The sequence below is a fragment of the Balaenoptera acutorostrata genome, chromosome 11 (assembly GCF_949987535.1).
Source record: "Balaenoptera acutorostrata chromosome 11, mBalAcu1.1, whole genome shotgun sequence".
NCBI classification, from domain to species: Eukaryota; Metazoa; Chordata; class Mammalia; order Artiodactyla; family Balaenopteridae; genus Balaenoptera; species Balaenoptera acutorostrata.
In genome coordinates this window covers 59,935,281-59,961,237 of record NC_080074.1, presented here as the reverse complement: position 1 = coordinate 59,961,237, position 25,957 = coordinate 59,935,281, and the positions used below count along the sequence as shown (strand labels likewise).

Below are 25,957 nucleotides of genomic sequence, written 5' to 3'. Positions count from 1 at the left end.
TTTCTCTAGTTGCGGCGAGCGAGGGCTACTCTTCATTGCGGTTCCCGGGCTTCTCATTGGGTGGTTTCTCTTGTTGAGAGCACGGGCTCTAGGCGCGTGGGCTTCAGTAGTTGCAGCACACACGGGCCCTAGAGCGCAGGCTCAGTAGTTGTGGCGCACGAGCTCAGTTGCTCCGCGGCATGTGGGATCTTCCCGGACCAGGAATCGAACCCGTGTTCCCTGCACTGGCAGGCGGATTCTTAACCACTGCGCCACCAGGGAAGTCCCTGGAAATTGTTTTAAAAATTGGTCCTTTACTATAGTTTGAGAAGCACTGGTCTCTAATATTCTTAATTAAATGGCCTTATACACCACCCTGGGCTCCTTTTTAACCACCAGCACCCCCCATCCAGCAATAATGAACAATTTCTAGGTTCTCAAACATATCATTGTTTCATACTTCCACGTAAATTTAAATTCTGCTCTCTCTGATTTGACTGTCCCTTCTTCCTGGAAATCTATTTACACTTCAAAATCCTGGGCTGCATCATCACCTCCTTTGGATGCCTGTTTAAACCAGTCCGTCACAACTCCAAGCAGAAGACATCACTTGCCCCCTATACTTCTATCATTGTTTGTACCCCTATTATGGAACTACAATATAATCGTGTCTACCTCCCCTACTAGTCTATGAGTTCCTTAAAGGCAGAAGTCAGGATTATTTGTCTTTGAGAGGTGAAGAATCTCTGGCAAGATGACGAAACTGAAGGACAGTACTCCTTCAAAGACTACAACTCTAACATGTTAACAAAAGAGAAAAAAAAAAAGAGGATCATTACTTTATATTCATATTTTTCTGTTACCAGCAAGGATTTCAGTTTTACCTTTAGCACCTGGGTATGAATTAATTTACCAGACTAGTGGACATTTTAGAAGGCCAAGGAACCAGACTTGTGAGACTCACTGGAAACTTTAAGAAGGAGACATGGAAAACAATCGTCTCCACTTGAACAGTTCTGCCCAGGTTCAGCCCCCTCTGGAGTAAAATCTGTGTCAATTGCCCTTTTCAAAGCTGCTCAGGCCTGGAAATAGCATCATCAACTCACTCATTTCAGAGGGCCCACCAGAGATCAGGAGAGGTCCCAGGCTAAAGGTGAAACAAGCAACTATAATTGAAATGTGTACAAAGAGCCATGGGGCCACTGAGGGATGGGAGGAATTAATTCTGCCTAGAGGAGGTACAAGAAGGAGAGGGACCAGGAAGGTGACATTTGAGCCAGATCTTGCTGTATGAGCTGGATATGGCCTGGTGAAAACTTGGGGTGGGGGGGTCAGTGTGCAGTGCAATCTGCTGGATGAAAATCTACTCATGCCTAGGAATGACAATCCCTCTGGTTGGCAATTTCCTCACTCCTCTTCCACCCACTTTCTTCACAATCTTTTCCTCTGTTCTTGGAAAATTGGGACTGAGGATCGTTTCCCTTCCTGGAAGCGATCAGTGTAGCATTAAACTAATCCTTGATTAAATGGGGCCCGTTGCTCAGCTCTGTGTGCCTCTGAGAACACCGATGTGGAAGGAGAGGGGAGGGAAAAAGGTGAGTCAGGTAGGGAAGTAGGCTTGAGCCACACTGGGGAAAATGAGGCTCAAGGAGAAAAAGAGAAGAAATTAAGATTTTTAATTTGCCGCACCCCTTTTTTGTCAGCCTCCCCCCACCTGTCTCTTATCGTTATTGTTTTTCCGTAGTTTCTCATAGTCTTGGTCTCTTTGTTTCTCTCCATTTGCTAAAGGCTGGAAATTCCTTGTTGTCAACGGAAGGGAGTAGGAGGGGAGTTGGAGGTGGTAGGAGTGGGAGGGAAGCGAAAAACAGACATCTCAGCAGCTCCGGCTGCGGGGGCGTCTCGGCCTCTGGTGGGCCTTGACAAGTCAATGATTTTTTAAATGTACATATTTTTAAATCCACACAGAGGGGCTCACAAACCTAGAGAGAGACAGAGACACACACAACTAGATGTAAAGAAACGTACAAATACATAATCTCAGGGTACAGAGGCACAAACTGGCAATAGCGTCTTAAATCTGCTTATTAACATTTCACAATTTACAAAGTTTTCATATACACCCTCTCATTTGAACCTCACGACAACCCTGAGAAACAAAAGATACAAACACTCGGGAGTTTCACTCTCAGATACACGTTCGCACCCAGATTCCTTCTGACCCCTAGGGGAGTGGGCTGGCCCAGTGCGTGGGATTTTTCTCTCCTCGACCCTCTCTGGCCTAGTACCGGCCCCAGAACCGTGGAGCTGAGGCCCCAGAATTGACTGTTCCACCGTTTTCTTTCCTGGGCCGGGACCCAAGCGCCAGGAGCCCAGTTGGTTACCGCCCCCTTGCTTCACGCCCTATTCCGCCCTCTTCCCCGGGCGGGCCAGCGTCTCCCTCCGGATCCGAGGGCTCAGCACCACCCCAAGGGGGCCCGGGTGGGAGGGAGGGGGGCGCCTCGAGCAGAGGCTGCGTGGGCGGAGGATGTGCGTCACGGGGAGCGTGGGCAGAGGGAGGGCGGAGGCACGTGGAAACCCGGGGCCAGCCGCTGGCAGCCAAGGCTCTAAAATAACCGGAGAAGAGCGGGGGGAGGGGAGCCCACACACTTAAGAGGGGTCGGGGAGTGCCCCCAGGGAGTGCCCCCGGAGGGACCCCGTGTAGCCGCACCCTCCAGTTGCGGGACCGAGGACTCAGCTCATTTCTATCACTCCCCACCCCCGTGTTTGGGGCTTAATGGCATGGAGAAGAGAATCTTGGCTACCGAAATTCCCCCCAGTGATGCACCCCTCCTCTCCTGCCCCCACCGGAGGCCTAACGGTCCCCTCGCCAGGCCGGAATGTAGAACCAGCCCTGGCCCACGCCACCCACTCAGAAGTGTGGAATGGCGGGCGGGGCTGAGGTTTCGGACTAGGGGGAACCTTGCTTCTGGCCAGTCCGCTCGCTTCCCGCCGCCTCTCCCCCAACCCCCTTCATTTCTTCGGGGCCTAGAGCCACAGGGCCGGGCGCTCAGAGCCCCCGCCCGTCCGCCCTCCCAGGCGTGGGCGGGAGTGTAATGGGAACCAGATGGGGCTGGGAGAAACAAAGCGGGGAGGGGGGTGGGTTGCGGGGAGGAGCTAGGCTCCTTGAAGGAGCTCCTCCCTCCTACTCCTCTGTAAGAAGCCACGTTGGATGCAGCCGGCCCTTGCCCATCTTCCACTAGACTCTTGCGGGCGAAGTGCCCTAATAGACGTCCCTAGAAAGGGTATCTTCCCTCTCCCAGGCTTGCCACACAGTTCCCCAGGAGCAGGTCCCCATCCTCAGCAAATAGGGTGCGACGAGTAGAGAAAGGCGGGGTACCCCTCCCACCCCTGCCTGACCTAAGCGCTAACAAAACCCAACGCGACTAATCGCTGCGCGTCTAAGTGGTAGCTTCTAGCAAGCCCCGCCCATCCCTGTTCGCCAAACTTCGACGGGAACTCAGGGCACGGATGGAAGGGCGCCTGGGTTTCCGAGAACGGCCTCTTCAAATAACTCCTTTTGGGGCTGGGGAACAGCGCGAGGATATGTAAAATATTCCTGCAGAGCCCCACGCTCACAGACCTGCCTGAAGTGCACACCCTATGGGAGTCAGATGCACGCGCGAAAGGAGCCGTGCACCCCGAGTCTCCAACAACTTTTCCGGGCTCGCTCCTAACATTCCCAAGTACAACACCGCGAGGCCCGAGTGTCGGCAGGCAGGCGTCCGCGTAGTTTAGGCGCCTGTGCCCGTCCGTGCGCTTCTGTGTCTTTGTGTACCTGTGCGTGGTTGTGAAATTCCGCTCTCCGCTCGGAGGGGAAGGGGGGTGGGAGTAAGAATGTCGCCGGCTGGGCTCTCACGTGGGTACGTGGGCGCGGAGAAGGCCGGCTGTGCATCCGGCGTGGGCGGCACGGAGCGACCTCGCCCCGCCCGCCGGATCCCCAAGTCCGCCTTCCACAGCCCAGCGTCGGTCACCTCAGTCCCCAACTCGGCGCCCAGGCTCTGAGTCCCCGCCCCCGCCTCCTGCTCCACACCCCCTCCCCCCGGTCTCCGCCTCTCTCCGTCTCTCCGCCGCGGAGTCTCTGAGGCCGGCGGAGAGGCCCGGGCGCCCGCCCCCCGCCCCCGGCCTCCGCCCCCGGCTCGGCCCACGCCCTCCGCCCGCCAGGCAGCCAGCGCTGCGCCGGGCCTCGCTCCCCGTGCGTCCTGCGGGGGCGGAGGCGCGGAGAGGCGGCAAGCGCAGCCGGGGAGGTGGGGGGGGGGCAGAGGCACAGACAGAGGCGCGGAGGCTCGAAGAGAGGAGACGTGGAGGGAGGGACGGAGCCCGGACAGCGGCGGACACGGCCTTGCGCGCCCGGAAGAGCGCAGCGCGCGGCAGGCGCTGAGCTCTGGGCACCGAGAGGGGCATCCCCGGTGGTCTGCAGCCGTCCATGCACAGAGCTCCCTCCCCCACAGCCGAGCAGCCGCCGGGCGGAGGGGACAGCGCCCGCCGGACCCCGCAGCCCAGACTCAAGTTAGTGGGCAAAGGGAAGCGCCGGGGAGTGGAGATGGGTGGAGCTGGACGGGAAAGGGGTCCGGAGGGCGGAGGTCGAGCAGAGGACGAGGGGAAGCGGGACGGGGGTGGGGGGTGGAGACTGACGGAAAGGGGGTGCGTCTTCGAATTAGGGGCCCTGGGAGCAGGCAGGAAGCTGATGAAGCTGGATGTGAAAGAGCAGTATCTAATTCTCCATCGCCCGTTTATTTTGTGCTCATGACCTGGCATGTGAGCCCCCTGCAAAGAATGTGGAGGCTCCCAAGCGCTAGGGGAAGCCCTGGAGCTCTAGCTGGCAACAGTGCCGGGGGAGGGCCACTCAGCTGGCTCAGTCCGTCGTCGGCACGGAGCGCGCGGCTCCGGGGTCCGGGAGAAGCCGGCGCCTTTGAACCAACACAGCATCAGAGGGGCTCTGCAGAAGCGGGGCATGCCTTAGGCGTTTCTTTCCATTTCTGTGGCTTGGGGGGAGTTTCATTGTGCGGCCCCTCCCTCAAGGGGTCTTGAGTCGCTCCCACACAACCGTTGAAGACGTGGGTGGAAAATGAGGGAGAGAAGGGTAGGCGGGACCCCCCCGGCAGTGTTCGCCCACAGACGGTAGCACTGTGGGAGTGTGTGGGGGCGGGCCGGGCCCCGGAGCAGAACAATTGAGGCACTCCTCTTCTCTCCCGTGCCTGAGTTGAAGGTATGGGCCTACCTATGGAGCAGGTGGGAAGGTCACTGCTGGGAGAGGGGCCAACTGAGGTGCACTGGGCAGTCTGGAAGGCAGGGGAGGTCCTGGGGACAGAGAGCAAGAGTGGGCAAAGAATGCCTAATCCGTGGGAAAAGCTGAGCAGGGGTGGGAAAAGGGGAGCAGAGGATGGTTTGCCTGGCTCACTGAGTGGAAAAGGGCAGGGGGAGGGGCCACACCCCTGCCTCTCAGACACATGAGCAGGATGCCACCAGGGAATAAAGCTGGCCAGTAGTGCTCCTAGGTGTCCACTGTAGGGAGGATGGGGGTCCTGCATTCACCTCAGTGTGCGAAGTTAACTTGTGTAATATTGAGACTGCTAGGTGTTTAGGGTGGAAGATGAGGACTGTGTTGTGGAAGAGAGGTTGGTCCAGCCACCCCAGGGGTGTGCTGGCTGGCCTCAGCGCTCAAGGTCTCCTTGCCCCAGGCCAGAAAGGTAAAAGCTGAGGGTGGGGGCTTGGAGCCTTTGACTTCGGCAAAAACTGGTCTGGCTTTTGGTACTTCCGGCCAGTCTGTGATAGCACGAGCATGGCTGTGCCTCTGAGCAGTGCCTGATTCTCATAGTCTGTGCTCAGGTCTGGGCAGAGAGAGCATTCAAAAGAGGGGAAGAGAAACAGGCAGGAAAGAGAAGACAGTTGTGAGTGTGGGTTAGTACCCAGCAAGGGAACTTGCACTGACTGGCCCCCCCCCTCCTTGTGCGCCTCCTTCTCAGGCCCAGTGCCCGAGCCATGGCCCTGCCTCGGACACTGGGGGAGCTGCAGCTGTACCGGGTCCTGCAGCGCGCCAATCTCCTTTCCTACTATGAGACCTTCATCCAGCAGGGAGGGGACGACGTGCAGCAACTGTGTGAGGCGGGTGAGGAGGAGTTCCTGGAGATCATGGCACTCGTGGGCATGGCCACCAAGCCCCTCCATGTCCGACGCCTACAGAAGGCACTGAGAGAGTGGGCCACCAATCCAGGGCTCTTCAGCCAGCCGGTGCCTGCTGTGCCCGTTTCCAGCATTCCACTCTTCAAGATCTCTGAAACTGCAGGGACCCGGAAAGGGAGCATGAGCAACGGGCATGGCAGCCCAGGGGAAAAGGCGGGCAGTGCCCGCAGTTTTAGCCCTAAGAGCCCCCTTGAACTTGGAGAGAAGCTGTCGCCATTGTCTGGGGGACCTGGGGCAGGGGACCCCCGGATCTGGCCAGGCCGGAGCACTCCAGAGTCTGATGTTGGGGCAGGAGGAGAAGAGGAGGCTGGCTCACCCCCGTTCTCGCCACCTGCAGGGGGAGGAGTCCCTGAGGGGACTGGGGCTGGGGGGCTGGCAGCAGCTGGGGCTGGTGGTGGTCCGGATCGACTGGAGCCAGAGATGGTACGCATGGTGGTGGAGAGCGTGGAGAGGATCTTCCGAAGCTTCCCAAGGGGGGATGCTGGGGAGGTAACTTCCCTGCTGAAGCTGAACAAGAAGCTGGCACGGAGCGTGGGCCATATCTTTGAGATGGACGATAATGACAGCCAGAAGGAAGAGGAGATACGCAAATACAGCATTATCTATGGCCGCTTTGACTCCAAGCGGCGGGAGGGCAAGCAGCTCAGCCTGCATGAGGTGAGGACCCCAGCCTCCCAGGATTGCTCTTGACTCCCAGGCCTTGACCTACTCACCTCTGAGAATCCTCACACTCCCCAAGTCTGTTTCATTGCCCCATGACCAGGACCCCAGGCCCTGATCCCCTCCCCTACCAACCTCAGCTGTTGTAGTGCTTCCCTCAACTAAGGGGGAAGCAGAGACACAGGCAAGAGCCCGGCTGTCCAGCCCCATGCCACTCAGGACACCACAGGAGTGGAGGAGGCCCCGGGCATTCCTAGGAAGCTGTGGGTGCTGACCTCTGTTTTCCTTTCTCAGAAAGCTCCTGCATGGTGTCAAAACCCAAGCAAACATCTGATGGATGAGCCTCATTTGTCTGATGGTGAAGGGGAGTGAGGAGGTCTGGGCAAGGTAGTGGGCCAGTTAGGATTCTGACTGCTCTGGCGGTCCTCTCCACAGCTGACCATCAACGAGGCTGCTGCCCAGTTTTGCATGAGGGACAACACTCTTTTACTGCGGAGGGTGGAACTCTTCTCCCTGTCCCGCCAAGTGGCCCGAGAGAGCACCTACCTGTCCTCCTTGAAGGGCTCCAGGTGAGACCCCCTTCTCCAGGTTCTCCCTAGATCAGAATCCCGCCAAGGAGATGGGTCACGTCCTGATCTCCAGTTCAGGTGCCTCTAGGCCTGCTTCCCACCCGCTTGCGTGTCCCTGCCTTTGGCCAAGTCCACTTGCCTAGGTCTGGCCCCACTTCCCATCCCTCTCAGGTCCTCTGTGCCCCCGACAACAATAGTGCTTGAGCTGGAGACTCCTGCTTACCCTGCATCTTTCCAGATTCTGGGAATAATGCATGTTCCCCATCAGATTCTGTGTCCTGTCCACCATGTGTCTCTCCCCAGCCTCACCCTCCTTGTTTCTTTCCATCTTTGCAGGCTCCACCCTGAAGAACTGGGAGGCCCCCCACTGAAGAAACTGAAACAAGAGGTAGGTTTGCTAGGGTACATATAGGGGGTTAGGGCAGCCTTCCCCAGCCCCCGCCTTTGCCAGTCCTCATTTCTCCATTTGGGGCATCCACAGGTTGGAGAACAAAGTCACTCTGAAATCCAGCAGCCTCCCCCAGGCCCTGAGTCCTATGCACACCCATACCGCCCCAGCCTGGAGGAAGACAGCGCCAGCCTGTCCGGGGAGAGCCTGGATGGACACTTGCAGGGTGAGTGCGCATCAGAGCGCGTCTCACTTGGGCGGGGGGAAGGCGTGGGAGGAGGGCGCCAGGAGGCCACCGCCTGGCACAGGGCTGGGAGGCCTGGCTGGGCGGGAGCGAATGGGCCTGGGCCCGTGGGGCTGGCTGTGTGGTTGAGGGTGAGGGTTCCGTTGACTGCGGCCCCCTACCTGACCCGTGCCCCTGCCCACAGCTGTGGGGTCGTGCCCAAGGCTGACGCCGCCCCCTGCTGACCTGCCTCTGGCGTTGCCAGCCCATGGGCTGTGGAGCCGCCACATCCTGCAGCAGACGCTGATGGATGAGGGGCTGCGGCTAGCCCGCCTCGTCTCCCACGACCGCGTGGGCCGCCTCAGCCCCTGTGTGCCCGCAAAGCCACCTCTCGCAGGTGAGGCAGCCAGCAGTGCCGTCCCCAAGCACCCCTGCCACCCAGGCCCCGCACAGCAATCCTGGTGTCCTCGGGCCGGGAGGGAGGAAGAGGGGTGCCGTCACCGGAGAGGGCAGTAGCCTGGTGGGGCTGCAGCTAACCAGGCCTTGGGTTGAGGAGGGGGGAACCCTGCAGGGCTGTTCCCAGTGGGGAGGGTCTAACCCCAAGTGGACGTCTGTGAACGGTGAGCTTGGGGAGCAGGGAGACAGAGAATGGGGAACGAAGGGGAACAGGAAGAGGAGAGCCACCAAGAAGGGAAGTTTGGATGGAACTTCTGCCAACGCAGGAGGGTGGAGCAGTCCAGGAGTTGGGGTAGGGTTGCCAGCTTGGAATTGAAGGAGCCCAGAGGGGGATGCTTTGTGTGTGTCAGGGGGAAGCGGGAGTAGGCAAGGAGGCCGGCAGAGGGCCGGGCATCGGCTGGGCTCAGAGTGACGCAGCAGACAAAGCCACCAACCCTAGCTTGGTATTTTTAAACTCTGCGTGGGTGGGAACTGGGGGCGGGGACTGACAGGGGGGCTCTTCTTGGGGGAGGAGCTGGGAGGCTGGCTTCCTGTGTCCCCCCTGTTTTGGCTTCTAAGAACCTTGGGGGGCATGGTAGGGTCGGGGGGGGGGGCCTGGGAGGAGGCCAGGGATAAGCGGGGGCAGCAGAGCCTGGGAAGGGGGGAGGGGGAGAGGTCAGAGCCAAGCCGCCCCCACAGCTCCTGACAGAACCAGAAATTCCAGCAGAACGGAGGCGGGAGAGACAGAAAGAGAGAGACACATCCAGAGACAGAGAGCTACACACAGCCAGCAAGGGGAGGGGGCGCACACACTCGGGTATGGAACTGCCCCCTAGACCGGAGGTGGGCAGGAGTCAGGAAATCAAGCTCATCTTCGCAGCCTTCTCTACCCCTGCCTCTGTTCTCAGCCCCCTCTGTCTGCAGCGTCCACCCCGCAGCCTCCTAACCTACCCCTTCTCCCTGCAGAGTTCGAGGAGGGGCTGCTGGACCGATGCCCTGCCCCAGGACCCCATCCTGCTCTGGTGGAAGGTCGAAGGAGCAGCGTGAAAGTGGAGGCTGAGGCCAGCCGGCAGTGAAGGGGGGACTGGCGTCCTCAGACCCAGGGCCCCAGGCTTCTGGCTCACACAGACCCCTCCACTCTCCATCCCTGGCATCTAGTCACAACCCTGGATCCTTCCGCTGCCCTTCTCCTGCCTCCCCACCTGCCCCATGGGCATAGAACTATGGGGCTTCAAGCAATAACGAGCAGGGGCCTGGCGAGAGGACACAAGGAGGGTGCACGGTGCCCCCTCACCCTTGCCCAGAGCAGGGAGGCAAGAACTCTGCCTCCAGGGCACTTGGGATTCTCCCCTCCCTTCCACAGCACACTCCCATCCTCTCTAGTTAGAATCAGTGACGTGAGCAGTTGGACTCAGTTTGGACATGGGGGAAAGGGGGACTTCCCTGGGAGGGTCCAGCAGCTAAAAATGGAAACGGTTTCCCCCCAGATCTGGGGGCCTGGGAACACTGGACCTGCTCCTCCCCTTTGCTCCTCCATTTTTGTGCTTCTAGTTTGTTTCTTTAATTTAACAAGTGCTGCAGTTCGCCCACCCATCCCCATCTTCCCCCCAAGTTCTCAGCGGTTCTCTCCCTCTTGCCCTCTCTAGGGGGGTGTGGGGTCCCCTTCACCGGCCCCCTCGGGAGGCCTGGGTGGACTCAGGGTCTCCCTCAGCTGGGAGCTGGGCCGCAGCACCTGTCTGAGCAGTTAGAGCGTCTTTCTTTTCAGATCGTGTACAGTAGATTATTTATTTTGTTATTTTGGAATAAAATTTATTTTATGGCTTAGGATCTATGACCCCCAAGATGGAGAAAGGGTGGCATGGGGTTGGGGAGTGGAGGGAAGCTGGCAGTGGGTGGGGAAATAGAAAAGAAGCAGTGGGTAGGGCCCCCAATACACCAAGAGGACCACACACCTGAGTCTGGACCCCAGGCTCAGCCTCTGCCTCTGGGCAGGATTGGTGGTGGTGAGCCACCGAAGCTATAGCCACATAGACCCAACCTGGGCACAGTCATACTCAAAGCTTAGTACATTTGGGTTAGCATACATCAGAGAGGCCAGTATACTCGCTGGTGTCTTTTGTGCAGTGTCTCACACTTCCAAACTTGTGTTGTCACACAGGCAAAATCAGAGAGGTACGTGTTCTCTGTGGCCATAAAACTAACGTGTGTGTGACATCTACATATTAACATGTCTTACGTCCACACACTTTCACACAGCTATACACAAACTCGGCCCTTGTACTTCTGCACAATCTCATACACATATCCAGAAGCCTCCATCTGACTGACAGGAATTTGGAGCTGATTGGGATTTGTTTTTTAATCTGGGTAAAACCCACATCAGCAACCAAACGTACAGACCCCCCTCTCTCCCAGGGTCTCCTGAACTGTTTCCCATCCCCCCAGGGCTGGGACCCAAGCCCATACCTCCATCCCTAGCCTCTGAAGCAGATGTGTGCACGTGTCTGTGTGTTTCCACGTGTGTGTCCTGAGCCCCGGCTCGGGGCAAGCAGAGAAGCCCTCCGTGCCCTCACCCTGTGCTCTGGCCCAGCCCCCTTCCTGTTCAGCCCCATCTTCCAAGGAGGGGGGGGGGTGTGGTGTGTGTGTGTGTGTGTGTGTGTGTGTGCTGCGTGTGCAGGCGTTTTGGGGCGTGTCTCACTTGGAACCTGAATTTCCCTTCCAGTATTTGGAAAGGGGAGGGCAGGGGTGTGTGGTGGGAGGGAAGGAGTAGATATTTTCCACCCACTGTACATTCTCCTGGCAAAGTCTTTTCCTCCTGACCAGGGAGTAGGTGGGGATAGGAGGACACCCTCCCCAGCTGCTGCTTGGCAGGAGCACAGGCAGGTGTTCACAGCAGGTCCATGGGGGCAGGAGAGCTGTCTCTCTGGGCTCTCCCTCCAGCTGGGATCACCAAGTGGGGTTAGCCCTTAGGTCCAGGTGGGACATTGAGATCCCAGACTGCCCATAGCGGGAGGGCTGCAGGAGGGGTTGGGCTCCCAAGGACCCTCCCTCTGACCCTCCTTGCCCCTCCAAGAGAAGCTTGGTGAGGTCCTGTTCAGTGGGAGGCAGCAAGGGCGGGAGCATGTCTTCACGGACCCTGCAGGGAGGAAGGAGGGAAGCAGTGGGATAGGCATGGCACCCACTCCTCAGCCTCCACCCCCAGGCTGACACTCACCAGGTGCCTTGAGGGAATCCTCCCACAGACTGCCTCAGGCAGCTCTCTTCCGCCATGGTCACATCTGAGCAGAGCAAGGGCTCGGGGCTGGACACGGCATGCTCCTGAGGCTGGCACGGCAGCAGGCCCCTGCCAGGCCCAGAGAAGTAAGTGAGGTGGTGGCGGGGGTCGGGGGGGTTGAGGCTGGGAATGAATGAGGAGCCTGAGCTCAGGATGGGGGTGGGTGTCACTCACTGCGGGTGAGGTTGGTCAAAGGGCAGGCTCATCTGACTCAGGTTGGCCGGCATCTGCAGGTGAGGTCTGGAATCAGGAAGGAGGGCACAGTCAGAAAGGAAAGCTGGACAAGGGCAGGGTGTTGCAAAGTCAAGACCATCGAGTGAGGAAACAGTATTTACAGCTCCTCATCCTGACGGCAAGTACTGGGCAAGCCATTTCCACCTGTGAGCTTGGTCTTCTCATCTGTATAAATGCGTATGCATTGGCGATTGGGGGCAGGAGAGAGAGGAGGGCTAGATTAGCTAATTTCTAATGTTTCTTTGGACTCCGAACTTTGCTGGCTCTAAGTACCCCTGTCCCCACCCCTACGTCAACTCCTGGGAGGGGAGATGTCGTGCCTTGACTGAGAGTTAGTAAGCACCTGAGTGCTACCTGGAGAACAAGTGTCTATGCCACTTCAGGGCCAAAAAGATAAATAAAAATCAAGACAGCAGATAAATGACAGTAGATTTCAGGGGCGGGAGAGAGAATACTAATACTTACATAGCTCTTGCTATGAGCCAGGTACTGTGTTTAGCTTTATACATACTATTAACTCAATTAACCTTCACAATAACCCTGTGAGGTAGGTATTGTTATTATCATTATTCCCTATTTTACAGATGACACATCAGAGTTAAGTAACTTGCCCAAAGTCAGCAAGTGGTGGAGCTGGAATTCGAACCTGGATCTTAACCACTAACGCCTCAGTGGAATGGACAGAAGAGACACAGGTGTTGGCTTTTTGCCACCCCGTTCTCACAGAAGAGCCTTCCCTAACAAATGCAAGTGCCCATGCCCGTTGCAGGTGGGTGTCCCACCCCGTTCCCTAGAGGTGGCCCCACTTACTCCTGGAAGGCTGGCAGCACATTGACCGATTCTTCCCGGGGAAGGGCTGGATATGAGGGGATGGAGTGAGAGCGTGGTGGGAACACCTGGGGCCTGGGGAAAGAAAGCAGACCCCTGATGCCAGCCCTTCTCCTGGACACCCCAAATCCCTGCCTCAAGATGGGGAACCCCTTTCAAGGAAAGGAAATTCCCTACTTCAGCCCCCAGTGCCAGCTCTCCCAGCTGCCCATGCTGAAACAGCCTGCTGGCACAGACCACTCCCAGTTCCGTCTCTCAAGCTTCTTACACCATATCTGGGCCGAGCTGCATGTTCACGGAGCAGTCAGGGACCATTCCAAGATCGTAAGAGGGCATCATGGTAGGCATTTGGGGCTCAGGGGTGGTAAGTGGCTGGTCCCTGGAGGAGGGGAGGAGGCATGTGTGACTGACCAGGGGCTGATGCCACCACCCCTTCCCACAGGTAAGTACTGGGCCCCACCCTCCATCCATACCAGCACACTCACCTTTCCACAGTCATCTTGATTGTAGCTGGGACATAACCCCTGCCATCCTTACCCATCTGCTCAGCTGTTGTGGGGAGGAAAGGAAAGCCATGGAGTGCTTCTGGTTTAGGGAGGAAGGGAGGTGGAAAAGGTGAGCATGGCTGATGGGCAGGTAGCAGAAGCAGGGAGATGAAAATGGAGAGAGAAGTCGGGGATGACACACAGCAGGCAGGGGGCGGACAGCTGGGAGCAGGAAGAAGGTGGACAACAGGAAGGAGTCAGAGCTGCCAGCCCCAGCTCACGCTTGTAGTGGCTCCGGAAAGCCTCGTCCTTGGGTTTCTTGGGGTAGAGGTTTCTGAGCTGAGCAAGGTCCCGGATTCGGTCACCAAGTGAGCGAATGGACAGGTCTTTGGCAGAAAATGGCTGGATGTTCTCTATCTGTGGGGAGCCTACAATAGGAATGAGACCTTGAGTCCCCTCTGTCCAGACTTTCTTCCCCTTCCCCAACCTCCCCCCACTATTGGACTCATTCTCAATCTACCAAGGTAAGGAGGAGAGGAGCTAGGGTGAGGGTCCTGAGGGAGGGAGACCCACCAGTCTCCATTCGCACAGAGCTCACAGTGAGAAGGTAAACGTTTAGACCACAGAAGGAAGAAGAGAAGTTGGACCTAAGGAAGAACTTCCTGAAGATCAGGGTTGGCATCAAGGAAGGCGAGGATGTTTCCTCCCCAGAAGAAACCCCAGAGGGCACAGGCACAGAGGCAGAGGACTGGCTGGGGTGACCTCACCATCCTGGCCCCGGATGACATGGGCAATGGTGATGCCCCCAATCTCTGAGTCACTGAACCGAAGGAGGAATGTTCCATCAGGCTCGTTGAGAAGAAGGCTAGTGACGTACTGTTTGCTGATGAAGCCGATGATCAACCTGGACAGGATGAGGGAGAGGATGTGGGTGGGGTCGCAGGGTGTGGAGTGGGAGCTGGAGGTACAGCTGCTCAGGCCACCTGGGGCAGGGACTCACCGATCTGACCAGTAGCTCCGGAGACAGCGTTTGGTGAGGTCCAGGACGCCGTCAAACCACTGCCAAAAGGTGAAGCCACGACCCAGCAGGATCTCCTGTGGGGAGAGGGGAGTTGGTGTGAGCACAGGAGCCTAGTTAGGGCAGGCATTGGGCTGTGAGTACCTACACGACAGAGTCACAGGACTGAGGGACCCACATTGGACCTGAGACCCCATCCATGACAATGGCCAACACTCAAGTTTACCATGTGCCAGGCACTATTCCAAGCTCTTTTCATAAATTAATGTATCTGATCTTTACAGGCCTAGGGAGGTAGGTCCTGTGAGTATCCCATCTTACAGATGAAGAAATGGAAGCCTAGAAAGGTCAAATAACTTGCTTCTCACACACCTGGTGAGAAGCAGAGCTGGGATTCAGCCCAGGAAGTCTGGGCTGGGCCCCCTCTTAACCACTGTGCTCCACACCCTCCCGAATGAGGCCTGGAGGAAGTGGTGTCCAGAGAAGGCAGCTTGCAGGGTGTGAGTGTCCTGCTCCCTTTTGCTAACACATCCTCTGGTTGTGTGGGCTTTTCTTTCTTCCTTTTTTTAAAAAAGAGATCAGTGCATGACTGCATTTACCCAGCTGGTCCTCAACCAAGACACCCAGACCTCCTTTTTCCCCTGTTCTTGTAACATCCAGTCCTGAGCCACCTTATTTTGGAGGCAGTAAAATGTAGTAGCTAAGAGCAAGAGTCAGAAATATGGTGTTCCATCCCAGACATGCCACTCACTTGCTGGGAGGTCTTGGACAAACTACTTAACCCCTCTGAGCAGGTTCATCCTCTGTAAAATGGGGGTAATAGTACCTACCTCAAAGGGATGTTGGGATGATTAAACAAGAGAACATATATAAACTGCTGAAGCACAGTGCCTGGCATATAGTAAGCTGTCAACACATGGTAGCTGGTATTATTGCATATGTCCCTGTGGGATTTCGTCCCTGTTTTTGCAATAAGACCTATTTTCCCAATGGGTCAAAGTCATTTTGAATCAAAGCTGTGTTTACACACAATCTGGGTGAGTCACGCAGATCACTGGCAAAGAGGGAGGATAGAGGGCCCCCAGACCAAAACTGGGGGATGCCAGAGACCTGAGGGGTTCTCCTGCCTGGGCCATGACAGAGGCCTTCCTGATGAACGTGGTGGGGCATTGTGAAGATCCCAGCGGTTGATCCCTGGGCAGAGGTTGGGGAAGCCCTGAGTGCCCCAGGGATGAAGAGCTTGGGGGTGGGAAGTCCGAAGCGCAGGGGAATGACCTTGTTGAACTGTGACCAGGACACAGAACGGTGCTGGAAGGCCTCCATGCTGAGGCTGTTGTCGGTAAAGATCTTCTGGGCCAGGAAGAGGAAGTGCTCTGGGAGTAACCCCCGGTTGGTCCCCACCTCAGCCATGAACTTGAGGTTCAGAGTTTCACACATCTTCTCCCAGGGCACCCGCTCAGCCACCACAAAGGGCACGCGGTCCTGGGGGGAGGAAAGAAGGAGAGGGAGCCTCAGGCTGACGTCCCCAGCCCTCCTCAGGAGGGCCTTCATCCTTCCCACCTCCCCAAGGCTGCCCCTCCCCAGCCTTGTCCCCCTGAGCTTGCTCAACAAAGATGGTGCTTTTCCAAAGTAGCCTAAGGTGCTACTGCAGGATAGCTGTTAAGATTGGCATGAAAAGGGGACTTCCCTGGTGGCGCAGTGGTTAAGAATCCGCCTGCCAATGCAGGGGACACGGGTTCGAGCCCTGGTCCGGGATGATCCCACATGCTGTGGAGCAACTAAGCCCGTGCACCACAACTACTGAGCCTGCGCTCTAGAGCCTGCGAGCCACAACTACTGAGCCCACGTGCCACAACTACTGAAGCCCATGCGCCTACAGCCCATGTTCTGTAACAAAGAGAAACCACCGCAATGAGAAGTCCACGCGCTGCAATGAAGAGTAGCCCCTGCTCGCCGCAACTAGAGAAAAGCCCGCACGCAGCAACGAAGACCCAACGCAGCCAAAAAATAAATAAGTAAATAAATTAATAAAATAAAGTATGAAAAAAAAATGGCACGAAAAGAGGTCAGAAGTACGAAAATAGGTCTATGAGAAGGAGTTAAGGTCACTCTCATTTGAACATGCTTGCCACCCCACCAGCCTGCACCCCACCCCCCAGGTAAGAGCACCCCCTGCCCCCGCCAACTCCAGGTCTTTCATCACCATCTCAGAGAAGGCGTTGTCCCACAGAATGGTGGCTTTGGCATTGTTGTCTTGGTTGCCGTGGACGATGACCACTAGGGGCAGAGACAGGGCCTGAAGGGGGTGAGGAAAGGGGGTTCTTCTTACTGGGGCAAGGGGCTTCCACAGAGGGCTGGCTCTGAGGGTGCAGGGAAGCTACTGGACTCACACAACACGGTTAAAACCTCATGGTGTGTTATCGAGTGCTTTCTGAAGCTCATTTAGGGCCTTACTGCAGAGAAGTGGTTACAAGTCAGTGCTATAGAGTCCCCAGGTTTCAAATGCCAGCTCCAACATTCAGTAGCTGTGTGACCTGGGCTAATTACTCAATCTCTCTGTGTCTCAATGTCCTCATCTATAAAATGAGGCTAGTAATAATACATACCTCATAATGTGATTGTGAATACCACGTGTGTGTGTGCATGTGTGTGACTTAAAACAGTGCCCTGGTCTATGAAAAGTGAGTAAGTGCCAGTTGCCCCTACACTGTCATTCCCTGGGGTGTGCACTCCGGTCCTTGCTCCTCCCCACTCACCCGGGGCCCCAGCATGCACAAATCCCAAACACACAGGGTATGGGGCAGTCATGAAGAGTGAGGATGCAGGGCCCCAGTGTGTGGCCTGGAGGGGCACCTGGGGCCCCGCCTCGGGCAGGGCTGAGGCCTCGGTTCACCTGGAGCTGGATAGGGAGTTTGTTGGGGCTGAGCGTGAAGCTGGTGGAAAAGAGCACGGCACACTTCTCCTCGGTGACAGACTCTGTGCCCTTCCGTTCGCACCGCTTGATTTTCTTCAGAAGCTGCGGGTTGGGCAAGGGAGAGGAGGGTAAGGGCAGCAACTGCTTCTCCTGGGCTCCCAACACCCTCTCCAAGGAGAATGTTCTGGCCTGAGGACCCCCACCCACTGCTCCCCAAAGGCCTCACCAGGTTCTTGAACAGGGCAGAGCAGCAATTCCCGGGAATGCTGTTCTCCAGGGACACGGTGTTGTTAATGATTTCCCCAGTGCTTTCTCTGCCAGGCAAGTCAGAAAGTGGCTCATCCCAACTGGGCCAGGAGTGGCAGGAGCTTGAGTCCACCGGCGAATGGCCTGGACTACTGGCCCCTAATCTCCATCTCCCCACTTGAGTTCTTAAGGGAGAAGTCCCCATATTAGCCAAATCATGATGCTCCCACCCCATTCCAGCACTGATGGGTCCCTCCCTTTCCTCTGCCTTGACTATCATACAGGGTCCCCACATCCCATGGCCCACCCTCCCTGTCATCACCCTGCTCTTCGTGGTGCCAGTCCCCCAGGCTCCTCTGGCCTCCACCACCCTCCAGCCCCTCTCCAGCCCCAGCTTACGCTCCAGCCCCGGGCCCCTGGGGCATGCTCAGCTCCCTCGCCTGCTTCTCGGTTACCATGTCGGCCCTGACCATCAGAGGCTTGGCTGGGGCCGCCAGGAACCTCAGGCCCAGCAGGAATCGAACCCCGGCCTGGAACTTGGTCTGAGTCTTCAGAACCTGGGGGGGCTGCTTTTCCACCAGGAAAGAGCTGGGAGGAGTGAGGAGGACACAAGGGAAGTTAGCAGCTGGGTCCCTCCTGGTGCCCTCCCCACAGCTCTGACCCTCTTCCTTCCTTGGGGTCTGCTCTAGGCCAGGCTGGGGTCTCATACCTGGTGATGAGGGTTCGCAGGACTTCATCCAGCCGGCTAATCAGCGCTGCCTGGGTCTTGGGCTCAAGCTCCCCACCAGCCGCCCCCACCTCCTGCTGCAGCTGGGAGTAAATGTCCACCAGGCTCTCACACCTGGGGCCAGGACAGTGGTCAGGGGGCACAGGGTTTAGGCTGCCTGCTCCCCGCCCAGACCCCCCAACCCTAAACCCAGGAAGAAAGCAGGAGAGTGTGTGTGGAGGGGTGGGATGAGCAGTGGGCGTGGCTGCAAGGCACCTGGGCTAATGGAGTTGTGGGACATGCCTTGGCTCTGGGGAGGAAGGTTCCTTCTCAGTGCCTGGAAGCTATGTGGAAACCCAGCTGCCTCTTCCCCAGGGCTCTGGTACCCAGGTCAGCTGCCAGCACATATGATGCTTTTGTGCATTTTGAAAGGTTCCCTGCCCAATAGACCAAATAGACTTCCCATTCCTCTGGGCACGGGGCTTGAAGAGAGAATTGTGGGTTGGAAGAACTCCTGCTTGTGCCCCGTCCACCGGGTGCACGTGTACAGGACACAACCTGAACAACAGTGTGCGTGGCCCTGCTGGAATGGGCTTCTCTGAGTCTTGACCCACCCCAAGACCCTTTGGCCTGGTTTTCCTCTCTCGCACCTGTGGGTGCTCCAGCAGGGACAGCAGGTGTCCACCCCCAGACCCCCCACCACTTCCCTGTCAGCCCTGCCCCAACCTCTCCTGTAGTGGGGCCAGGCTCTCCTCAAAGGGTGCACCATTCCCTGCCAGCTGCTGCTGCCGTTTCCAAATCTGGATCCTCTTCAGCACCAGGGCCTGGGCAGCCTCCAGCTCCCCGACAGTCTCCTGCAGGAACGTGGCGAGGGCCTGTGGGCAGAAAGGGCCTGAGCCAGGGCCACACGCTTCCTCCTCACCCAGCTCTGGAGGGTAGGGCTCTCTTTCTCACCTCTCTGAGGTCTAATCTCCATCCCTCCACAGATTTGAGACCCTCAAAGTCTGCCCTTGGAGCTCAATCTCCATATCCCAGTCCATTGCTCACCTCACTTGGCCCGGTCCCATTGGCAGGAGTTTCTATCAGGCTGTGCAAAGACACTGAGGGTAGGGGCAGAAATCAGGGGTGCAGATAGATTTGAGGTACAGTCAAGGTTGAGATCCAAGAGGGGATCACTCCCACACACTCCCCAGAACCCTCTTAGGGCTCTAGGCCCAGGCTCCCACCTTGGCCTCCCTCAGCCCCAGGCTGCAGGGCTTTGCGGAGAAGGCAGGTTTCCCCCACTCGGTGCTGCAGCCTCCGCAGGACTGTGTTAAACTTGAGTTCCTCTTGCTTCCAGTGGAAGGGCATTGGCAGGTGGCGGAACTGCACAGGAGGGAGAGATGCCAAGAGGTGAGACACTCTGCCCAGCTCTTTCCACTCGGCCTCCACTCCCTAAAGGCGTGCGACTGCCATGCTCTGCAGAAAACAGACCACTTCCCTTGTCTGACTCCCTTCTCTCCTTTGACAGTCCTTCCTGACCTTTTGGAATTTCCTGTAGATAAGACCTCTCTCCTGGCAGAATCAGCTCCTTATCACTTGCTCTCTCCTTCCTAGGCCTCACTATCCTCAGTCCCTCATTGCAAGCTTCTCTGAGCTTAACTTGGGGCTCACTTTGACTCCTTTGGTCATCCTGGGCCTAGAACACTGAACTTTTCCTGAAGTTCAAATTCCTTCTAGTTTCTCATGGCTCAGGCTAAAGTCCCAGGGAATTGAGTTGGGGTGGGAGGTGGGGTACCACAATACCTGTTCCATAATGGCTTTTTTTTCCCCTTGAAGTATGTGTCTGAAAGTGGCCACCAGCTTCAGGGGGTCCCTCTGATATATGCTCTATAGAAATGAAGGGTGATAGACAGGGTTAGCCTGGCTCTTACCCATGTCTTTCTCCCCTTCCAATCCCCAGCCCCCCATTCACACATGCACTGAAAGGCAGCACAACTATAGACTCCAGAAGTTTTCATGCATTTGCATGCTTTTAAAATCTAATTTGCATGCTAGCTAACAGCTAGCCACAGGAACACCAATTTTCTTCCAGCATCCAACCAATTTTCTTCCAGCATCCAATGCTCACCCCAGCTCCATTCCAGGCCCCACCCAGCCTTGTCCCCTCCCCTCCTGCCCCACCTCCAGGGTGCTGATGTGTTGCAAGATGGTGCTCCCCTCCCCCTGTTCTCCAGCCGAGGCCTGAAGACGCTGGACAGTGGCAGAAAGTAGGGCGCTGGCCATGTTGCAGCAGAAGGCGTCTGAGCCGACAAGGAATTCCCTGCAGGAAGATCAAGGATGAGGCAGCCTCGGGTCAGGGCTTCCTCTGCTCTACTGTCCCTTTACCCCACAGCAATCAGCTCAGCGGCTCCTTCCTCCTCTTATCCTCCATCCAAGCCCTCTGGAGCCCTCAGCCATGTCCCTTGTTCCCCCTTTTTCCAGCTGTTGTGGGTAGTGCCCTTACCCCAGCTCTGACCTCCCTCCTCTTTGGCTCAGCCTCCTAAGGGGGTGGGGGACTCCACGTATCAACATGCATAGTCTGGTTGATGTGGCACAGACTCCCAGCTAAATCTGGACCACCGCACATGGAATAACGAGTCCCAAGTCTTGAAATGGGATGAAGAAAATCTAATGAGAGGGAAGGTGGGGGGGGGGAGGACCTGGGGGACCAACATGGGGCAGCCAGGACTCACCAGGGCTGGTTCTCCAGCCAGTCGCCCAGGAGATGCCGCAGGTGTTGAGGGAAGTCGACATAGAGCCGCTGCAGTTTTTCTGGGGGCATTTTGGAGACCAGACCCCACAGAGACATGATCTGGGGTTTGGAGGGTGCCTGGAGAAAAGGAACAAGGCTACTTGGGCACTCTGAGAGGTGCCCAAGAAAGTTGGCTTTTGTTTGGGGGCAGCCAGGGACCTCCCGTAGACAGCCCTCCCAGAGACCATCCCCACCACCACTCACAGCCAGACCACCTCAAACCAGGGACATCCCTGGCCAATGCCTCAGACAAGGTAATTCCTTCAACGGTAGACACAGGGGTGATGGGGTGGGAAGAGCTGAGCTGCAGCCAGAGGGCAGGGTGGGAGACAGGGGCGATGGGGCAGTAGGGAAAGCTCTCTGAGAGAAGACAAAGGATGTGGGTTGTAGCTCTAGGCCTGGCTCTGGTTCTGTAGGCAAGAAACCTCCACTCTGTGAACCTCAATCTTCTCATCTATAGAATATGAGGCTTGGATAAAGTGCAGAACTTTCCAAACTTTTTAAAGCAGTAGACAATTTTAGTTTTAATCTGTGGAATCACAGTTATATAAAATTGGAGTTTCTCTGTTGAAAGCAAGTGTGGTAGGCCTGGAATTCTACTGCTTCTTACTTCCCTCTCCCCACCTCCTGACCCCAAAGGTGACCCTGGAGAAAACCCTCAAAATTCCAGGGTTCCATGAGAGAATCTGAAAACTACCTGGCTAGATGATGAAGAAGAGGATGGCAGAGTAATAATAGCTAGCATTTATTAAGCACTTACTATGTATGAGGCATTATACTGAGCTCATTACCTCATTAAAATCTTGCAACAATTTTTAAAATATAGAATTATCCCCTTTCACAGGTAGAGAAACCGAGCTCAAGGAGGTTCTCCAACTTGCCGAGGCCACTCAGCAAGCGATTTGAACCCGAGAGGGGATTAACCACCACGTTGTGCTGTTAGGATGCCTTCAAGATCCAAATCCCATAATCCTAAGGCGGGGGGGTGGGGGGGCATGGGAGGAGAATTGAAGAAGAGGAGACTGAGCGAAAGGAAAAGTAGAGAGAACTCAGGAAGATGGTGAGAGATTAGAGAAAAAAGTGGGGTTAATAGGCCTTCAGTGAAAAGCCTAGAAGAGGGGCAAGGAGGCTAGAGGGCTACAACGAAAAGAAGAAAAGGGGGCAAGAGGAAAGGAGATGGGAGGGCAGGGGAGAGGGCTGCCTCCCCACTTCTGGGTGGGCCACAGGGTGGGGTAGGTAAACCAGTGGTTTCCCAGGGGTCTCTCAGTTTCCAGTTTCTCAAAATATCCCTCTTCCCAGAGATGACAGAAAGGATGGGGATGGAAACTCCCTGGGTCTCCCCCAACCTGGTAACCCCAAGTTTTCCTGCTGCACTTTTAGCCCCTCCCCTCTCCCAGGACTCCCTGAGGGACGGAGAACAGAGGGGCCCCTTTTCTGGAGGTTCCTGCCCCTCGCCCCAGTCCCTATCCCCTTGAACTCTTTTCTCCCAAAGGCAGAATCCTCCCCCCATCCTGCTCAGGGTCGTCTAATAGACCTTTCTCTACACCCACCTTGGAGTGGGGCCCCTTTTGGTTTGTTTCAAACTCAGGGGAGGACTCCATCTCTCTCTTCCCTCTTCCTCTCCTGTGTCTCACGGTGCTCAGACCTTTGACCTCTCTTCCTACCCTACTGGGGACTGAGGCGATCCCTAAGCCATAGGCAGCCCCCCTTTCCTCTACATGCCCCTGCTGAGTGACCAGCTTCCTGGCCTGGCCCTGGCTTCAGATCTTCCCCACTCCATCTTCAGGCAGCAGGGGGCCAGACTTTCCCCCAGCCACACCCAATAACCTGGCTGGGTCAGTCGGCCGGCCAGGCCAGAGGCACCTTCTGCTGTAAGCCCCCAACACCAGCAGGGAGGGAGGAGCCGAGGCCTGAGGGGGCGGGGCCAGTGTTCCCTTCCCAACCGGGAAGGGAAACCCAACGTCCAGGATCTTCATCAGCCCTCTTCGTGGCCTAAACCTCACCTCAACCCCTACATTCCCGAGCCCTCTGACCGTGGGACCACAGGACCAAGAGTCAAACGAGCTTCTCTGAGTTGCCCAGTGTGTGTATGCGGCGGCGGGGGCGGGGCGGGGGGCCGGGAGGCGGAGCCAGTTCAGCAAGAGTAGGGTTAACTCCGTGACGTGGCCGCGCCAAAAGTGGAGCAGTTTTGAGGGGGGAAATTCCCCCTCCTCTGGGACACCATGAGGTCTGCATCTGAGGCTCGCTCACCCCCTAGCCACACCCTTGAACAGGAACCTTTATGGGGGGCCCGGATAGGGGTTTGTCAAGGACCTACTGCCCTCTGGTATCAGCCTTCTAGGGAGGGGCGGCCACCTCCCCCCAAACCCAGAGGGCAGAGGGGCACCTCCTTGCCCTCCTTTCCCTGCCTTTACATGTCCCTGGAGGTGCGGGGGACGGGGTGTATGGAAAAAGTGACCCACGGTGGGGAGAGGGGGAGGGGAAGTGCTGGGCCTGTACTCACCCCAGATTCTTCTGATACTTCGAAACTGCCAAAACTCAGTACCACCAGCCACCAACCCCAGCTGAAACAATTTCTTGGGGACCATCCACTCTGCCCAGGGAGGATCCTGAGAGGCACTCCCCGCAACCCACCGCCCCACATACTCACCGTCAGAGGCCCCCCACCCTCCCCTCCTTGGAGGCATCCCCTCACCTTGCCAACCCCTCTGCTGTCTTCTCCCTCTCTCAGCGGGCACTGCCAGGCCCCATGGGTCTGTAGTTCTGTCCAGCGGGTTCAGGGCTGGCCCTGCTAGCACCCCCCCTCCACCTCCACCACCAAAAAGAAAACACACACACACACACACACACACACACACACACACACACACAATCCTCTCCCGTCCTTCCTCTTCAGTGTAAGCAGTGGCTGCCCCAGCCCGCTGTTTCCGGCTTCTCCGACTACCCAGGTCCCTCCCTGGAGCTCTGACGACACAGACAAGGGAAAGTGGGCTGGAGGAGGAAGAGGAAGAAAGTGGGGTGAGCGTGTGTGCCTCCGATACCGGGTAGGGGAGCATGGGGTGGGGGGAGCCAGGACTGGGGCTTGGGGGCCCTGGGGCCAGGCTGGAGGGGAGGCTGATCCCCACTTACTCTGTCTCCTCTCAAAAGCAATCAACTTTCCTCCAGAAAGTCACCCAATATCAAGCCACAGACGTGCCGCCCCAAACTGCCGCTCCCATACTCAAACTTTCGCAGGCGCCGGGGGTTTGGGCTCGCAAGGGACTGGGCTCCCCTCTGGCCTCTGGAAAAAGAAATCCCTTTGGGCTCTGCGCTCCCTCCAGTGGAGGACCCTGAAAGCGGCCCGGGAGCTGGAACTCCTAGGTCCCCCTTCCTTCTTGGTGGGGAACGCCTTAGAGGTCTCGTGACCGCTGATGGGAGGGAGTGGGGGAGGGGAGGCTGAAGCTCACAATTCTGTAGGACTCCAGGGGTCCCTCGGACTGACAATCATTTCTGCCCCCTCCTCACAGGGTACTACTCAAACCCAGGTGGGAGCCAGCACAAGCTGGAGTTGCTGCCTGTAGATTCCCAAGGGACAAGTTTGCATGTGAATCTGCTGTGCAGCTTTGGTGAAGTTCCTATCTGTTTCTGGGGTAAACACTGAAGACACACCCAGAAATAAACACACACATACACAACTTCCCCAGCCAGAAGGACACCCCCCCCACACACACACATGCTTACATACACGTGCAGGCAGGCTTACAGACATGTCAGCACTCAGAGCCACATGCAGTCACAAGGAGACACACACTCACATACACAAGGCTTGCTCAGCTTCTGAGTCACCATCTAGTTATCTAGTGGATGGTTTCTGCAGCTTTTGCTGAAGGAGGAGCTGGAGCTGGCCTAGGGACCCAGAGAGCCCTTCAAGCCCAAAAACCTGAGAGAGGGGTATGGGGAAAGGGTGGTCTCTGGGGGGATGGTGGAAGGTGGGAGGAGGCTTCTATTTCCCTCCTTTCTTCCCAAACAGGGCTGGGCTCAGGGGCCAAAGCCAGGCCTATGCTGCCCCCTGGTGTCTGAACTGATTCCCAGAGCCCCGCTCCTCCCCCTCTCCTCCACGTGGATGGGTAAGTGTGTGCAGGGGCACGCCCAGCCAGGCAGCAGAGGGTAGCAGTTAAGAACTTGGCCTCTGCAGACAGGCTGCATGGGTTCAGATCCTGCCAACGTTGCTAACTGCACAACTCTGGGCAGTTTACTATTTGTGCTTCAGTTTTGTCATCGGTAAAATGGAGCCAATAATGGTCTTAACTTATAAAGTTGTGAGAGTGAAATGCACTAATACATGTGAAGGCTTAGAACAATGCCTGGCACATAGTAAATGTTAGGCACTATTTTTATGTCCCAGAATTAGCCAGACAGGAGGAAGACAGAAGGGTCTCCATCCTACATAGGGTCCCCGGATTTGAGGGTAATATTACCGCCACAAAGGCAGAGGCTATTGGAGGTATGTTTATGTATTTATTGTGTCTGGAAGGCAGCCAGTTGAAAAGGAGGGAGAGCCGGGGTGGAGATGGCAGGCAGGGGATCTGTCCGTGGGTTTAAACGGCAGGCAATGCTAGGATCGCAGCATGCGCACAAAGGCACTCACGACACATGCACTTTGTGTGTGCTCCCGGGCACCCACTCTGCCTGCAGACATCCACAGACAGTGGCTGAATTCAGGCTTTGCCATCTAAGGGTCTCCAGAGGGCCAAGTCCTTCAGAACTTTGGCAAGAGGAGGAGAGGAGTGAACTTCGGCTCTTTTTGGGGGGTAGGAAGGTGAGGAGCACGTACTGGTAGTAAAACAATATTTATTATCATCTTCTCTAACTGATTGCCCTGATGGGGACACTGTAATGTCATCAAAGGAATTTAGAGGCATATCTGACACGGGTCTGACTCCACTTAAAAGCTTTGTGACTGTGTGTCAACCCCTCAAATGGAGACAAAAGTTATACCTACTTGACACGGCCTAGGCCAGGGTGAG

General features: G+C 56.7%; 2 protein-coding genes across 6 annotated transcripts; one reads left to right on the top strand and one right to left on the bottom strand.

The window, feature by feature from the left end:
- Positions 1-4,086: 4,086 nt before the first annotated feature.
- NAB2 (NGFI-A binding protein 2) lies at positions 4,087-10,300 on the top strand. 2 transcript variants are annotated; one of them, XM_007179638.2, is made up of 7 exons: positions 4,087-4,524; positions 5,982-6,855; positions 7,294-7,427; positions 7,764-7,815; positions 7,909-8,041; positions 8,244-8,435; positions 9,440-10,300. In XM_007179638.2, the coding sequence occupies exons 1-7, from the start codon at positions 4,442-4,444 to the stop codon at positions 9,547-9,549; spliced, it is 1,578 nt and encodes a 525-aa protein (XP_007179700.1). In that variant the 5' UTR covers positions 4,087-4,441; the 3' UTR covers positions 9,550-10,300. The 2 variants fall into 2 exon arrangements, with proteins under 2 accessions (XP_007179700.1, XP_007179701.1); XM_007179639.2 differs by lacking the exon at positions 8,244-8,435.
- An 814-nt stretch (positions 10,301-11,114) lies between these two features.
- Positions 11,115-24,331, bottom strand: STAT6 (signal transducer and activator of transcription 6). Of its 4 annotated transcripts, XM_057556603.1 has the most exons (23): positions 24,081-24,331; positions 23,820-23,942; positions 20,893-21,029; positions 20,342-20,480; positions 19,964-20,047; positions 19,405-19,543; positions 19,226-19,278; positions 18,905-19,053; positions 18,182-18,313; positions 17,872-18,060; positions 17,453-17,657; positions 17,206-17,328; positions 16,516-16,608; positions 15,588-15,794; positions 14,295-14,389; positions 14,062-14,198; positions 13,576-13,722; positions 13,295-13,358; positions 13,078-13,188; positions 12,792-12,884; positions 11,922-11,987; positions 11,688-11,816; positions 11,115-11,609 (listed from the first exon to the last, which is right to left on the bottom strand). In XM_057556603.1, the coding sequence occupies exons 3-23, from the start codon at positions 21,006-21,008 to the stop codon at positions 11,420-11,422; spliced, it is 2,661 nt and encodes an 886-aa protein (XP_057412586.1). In that variant the 5' UTR covers positions 21,009-21,029; positions 23,820-23,942; positions 24,081-24,331; the 3' UTR covers positions 11,115-11,419. The 4 variants fall into 4 exon arrangements, with proteins under 4 accessions (XP_057412586.1, XP_057412585.1, XP_057412588.1 ...); XM_057556602.1 differs by lacking the exons at positions 23,820-23,942; positions 24,081-24,331 and adding an exon at positions 23,647-23,807; XM_057556605.1 differs by lacking the exons at positions 23,820-23,942; positions 24,081-24,331 and adding an exon at positions 23,647-23,807 and having other exon boundaries at positions 17,453-17,540.
- Between the last annotated feature and the right edge of the window lie 1,626 nt (positions 24,332-25,957).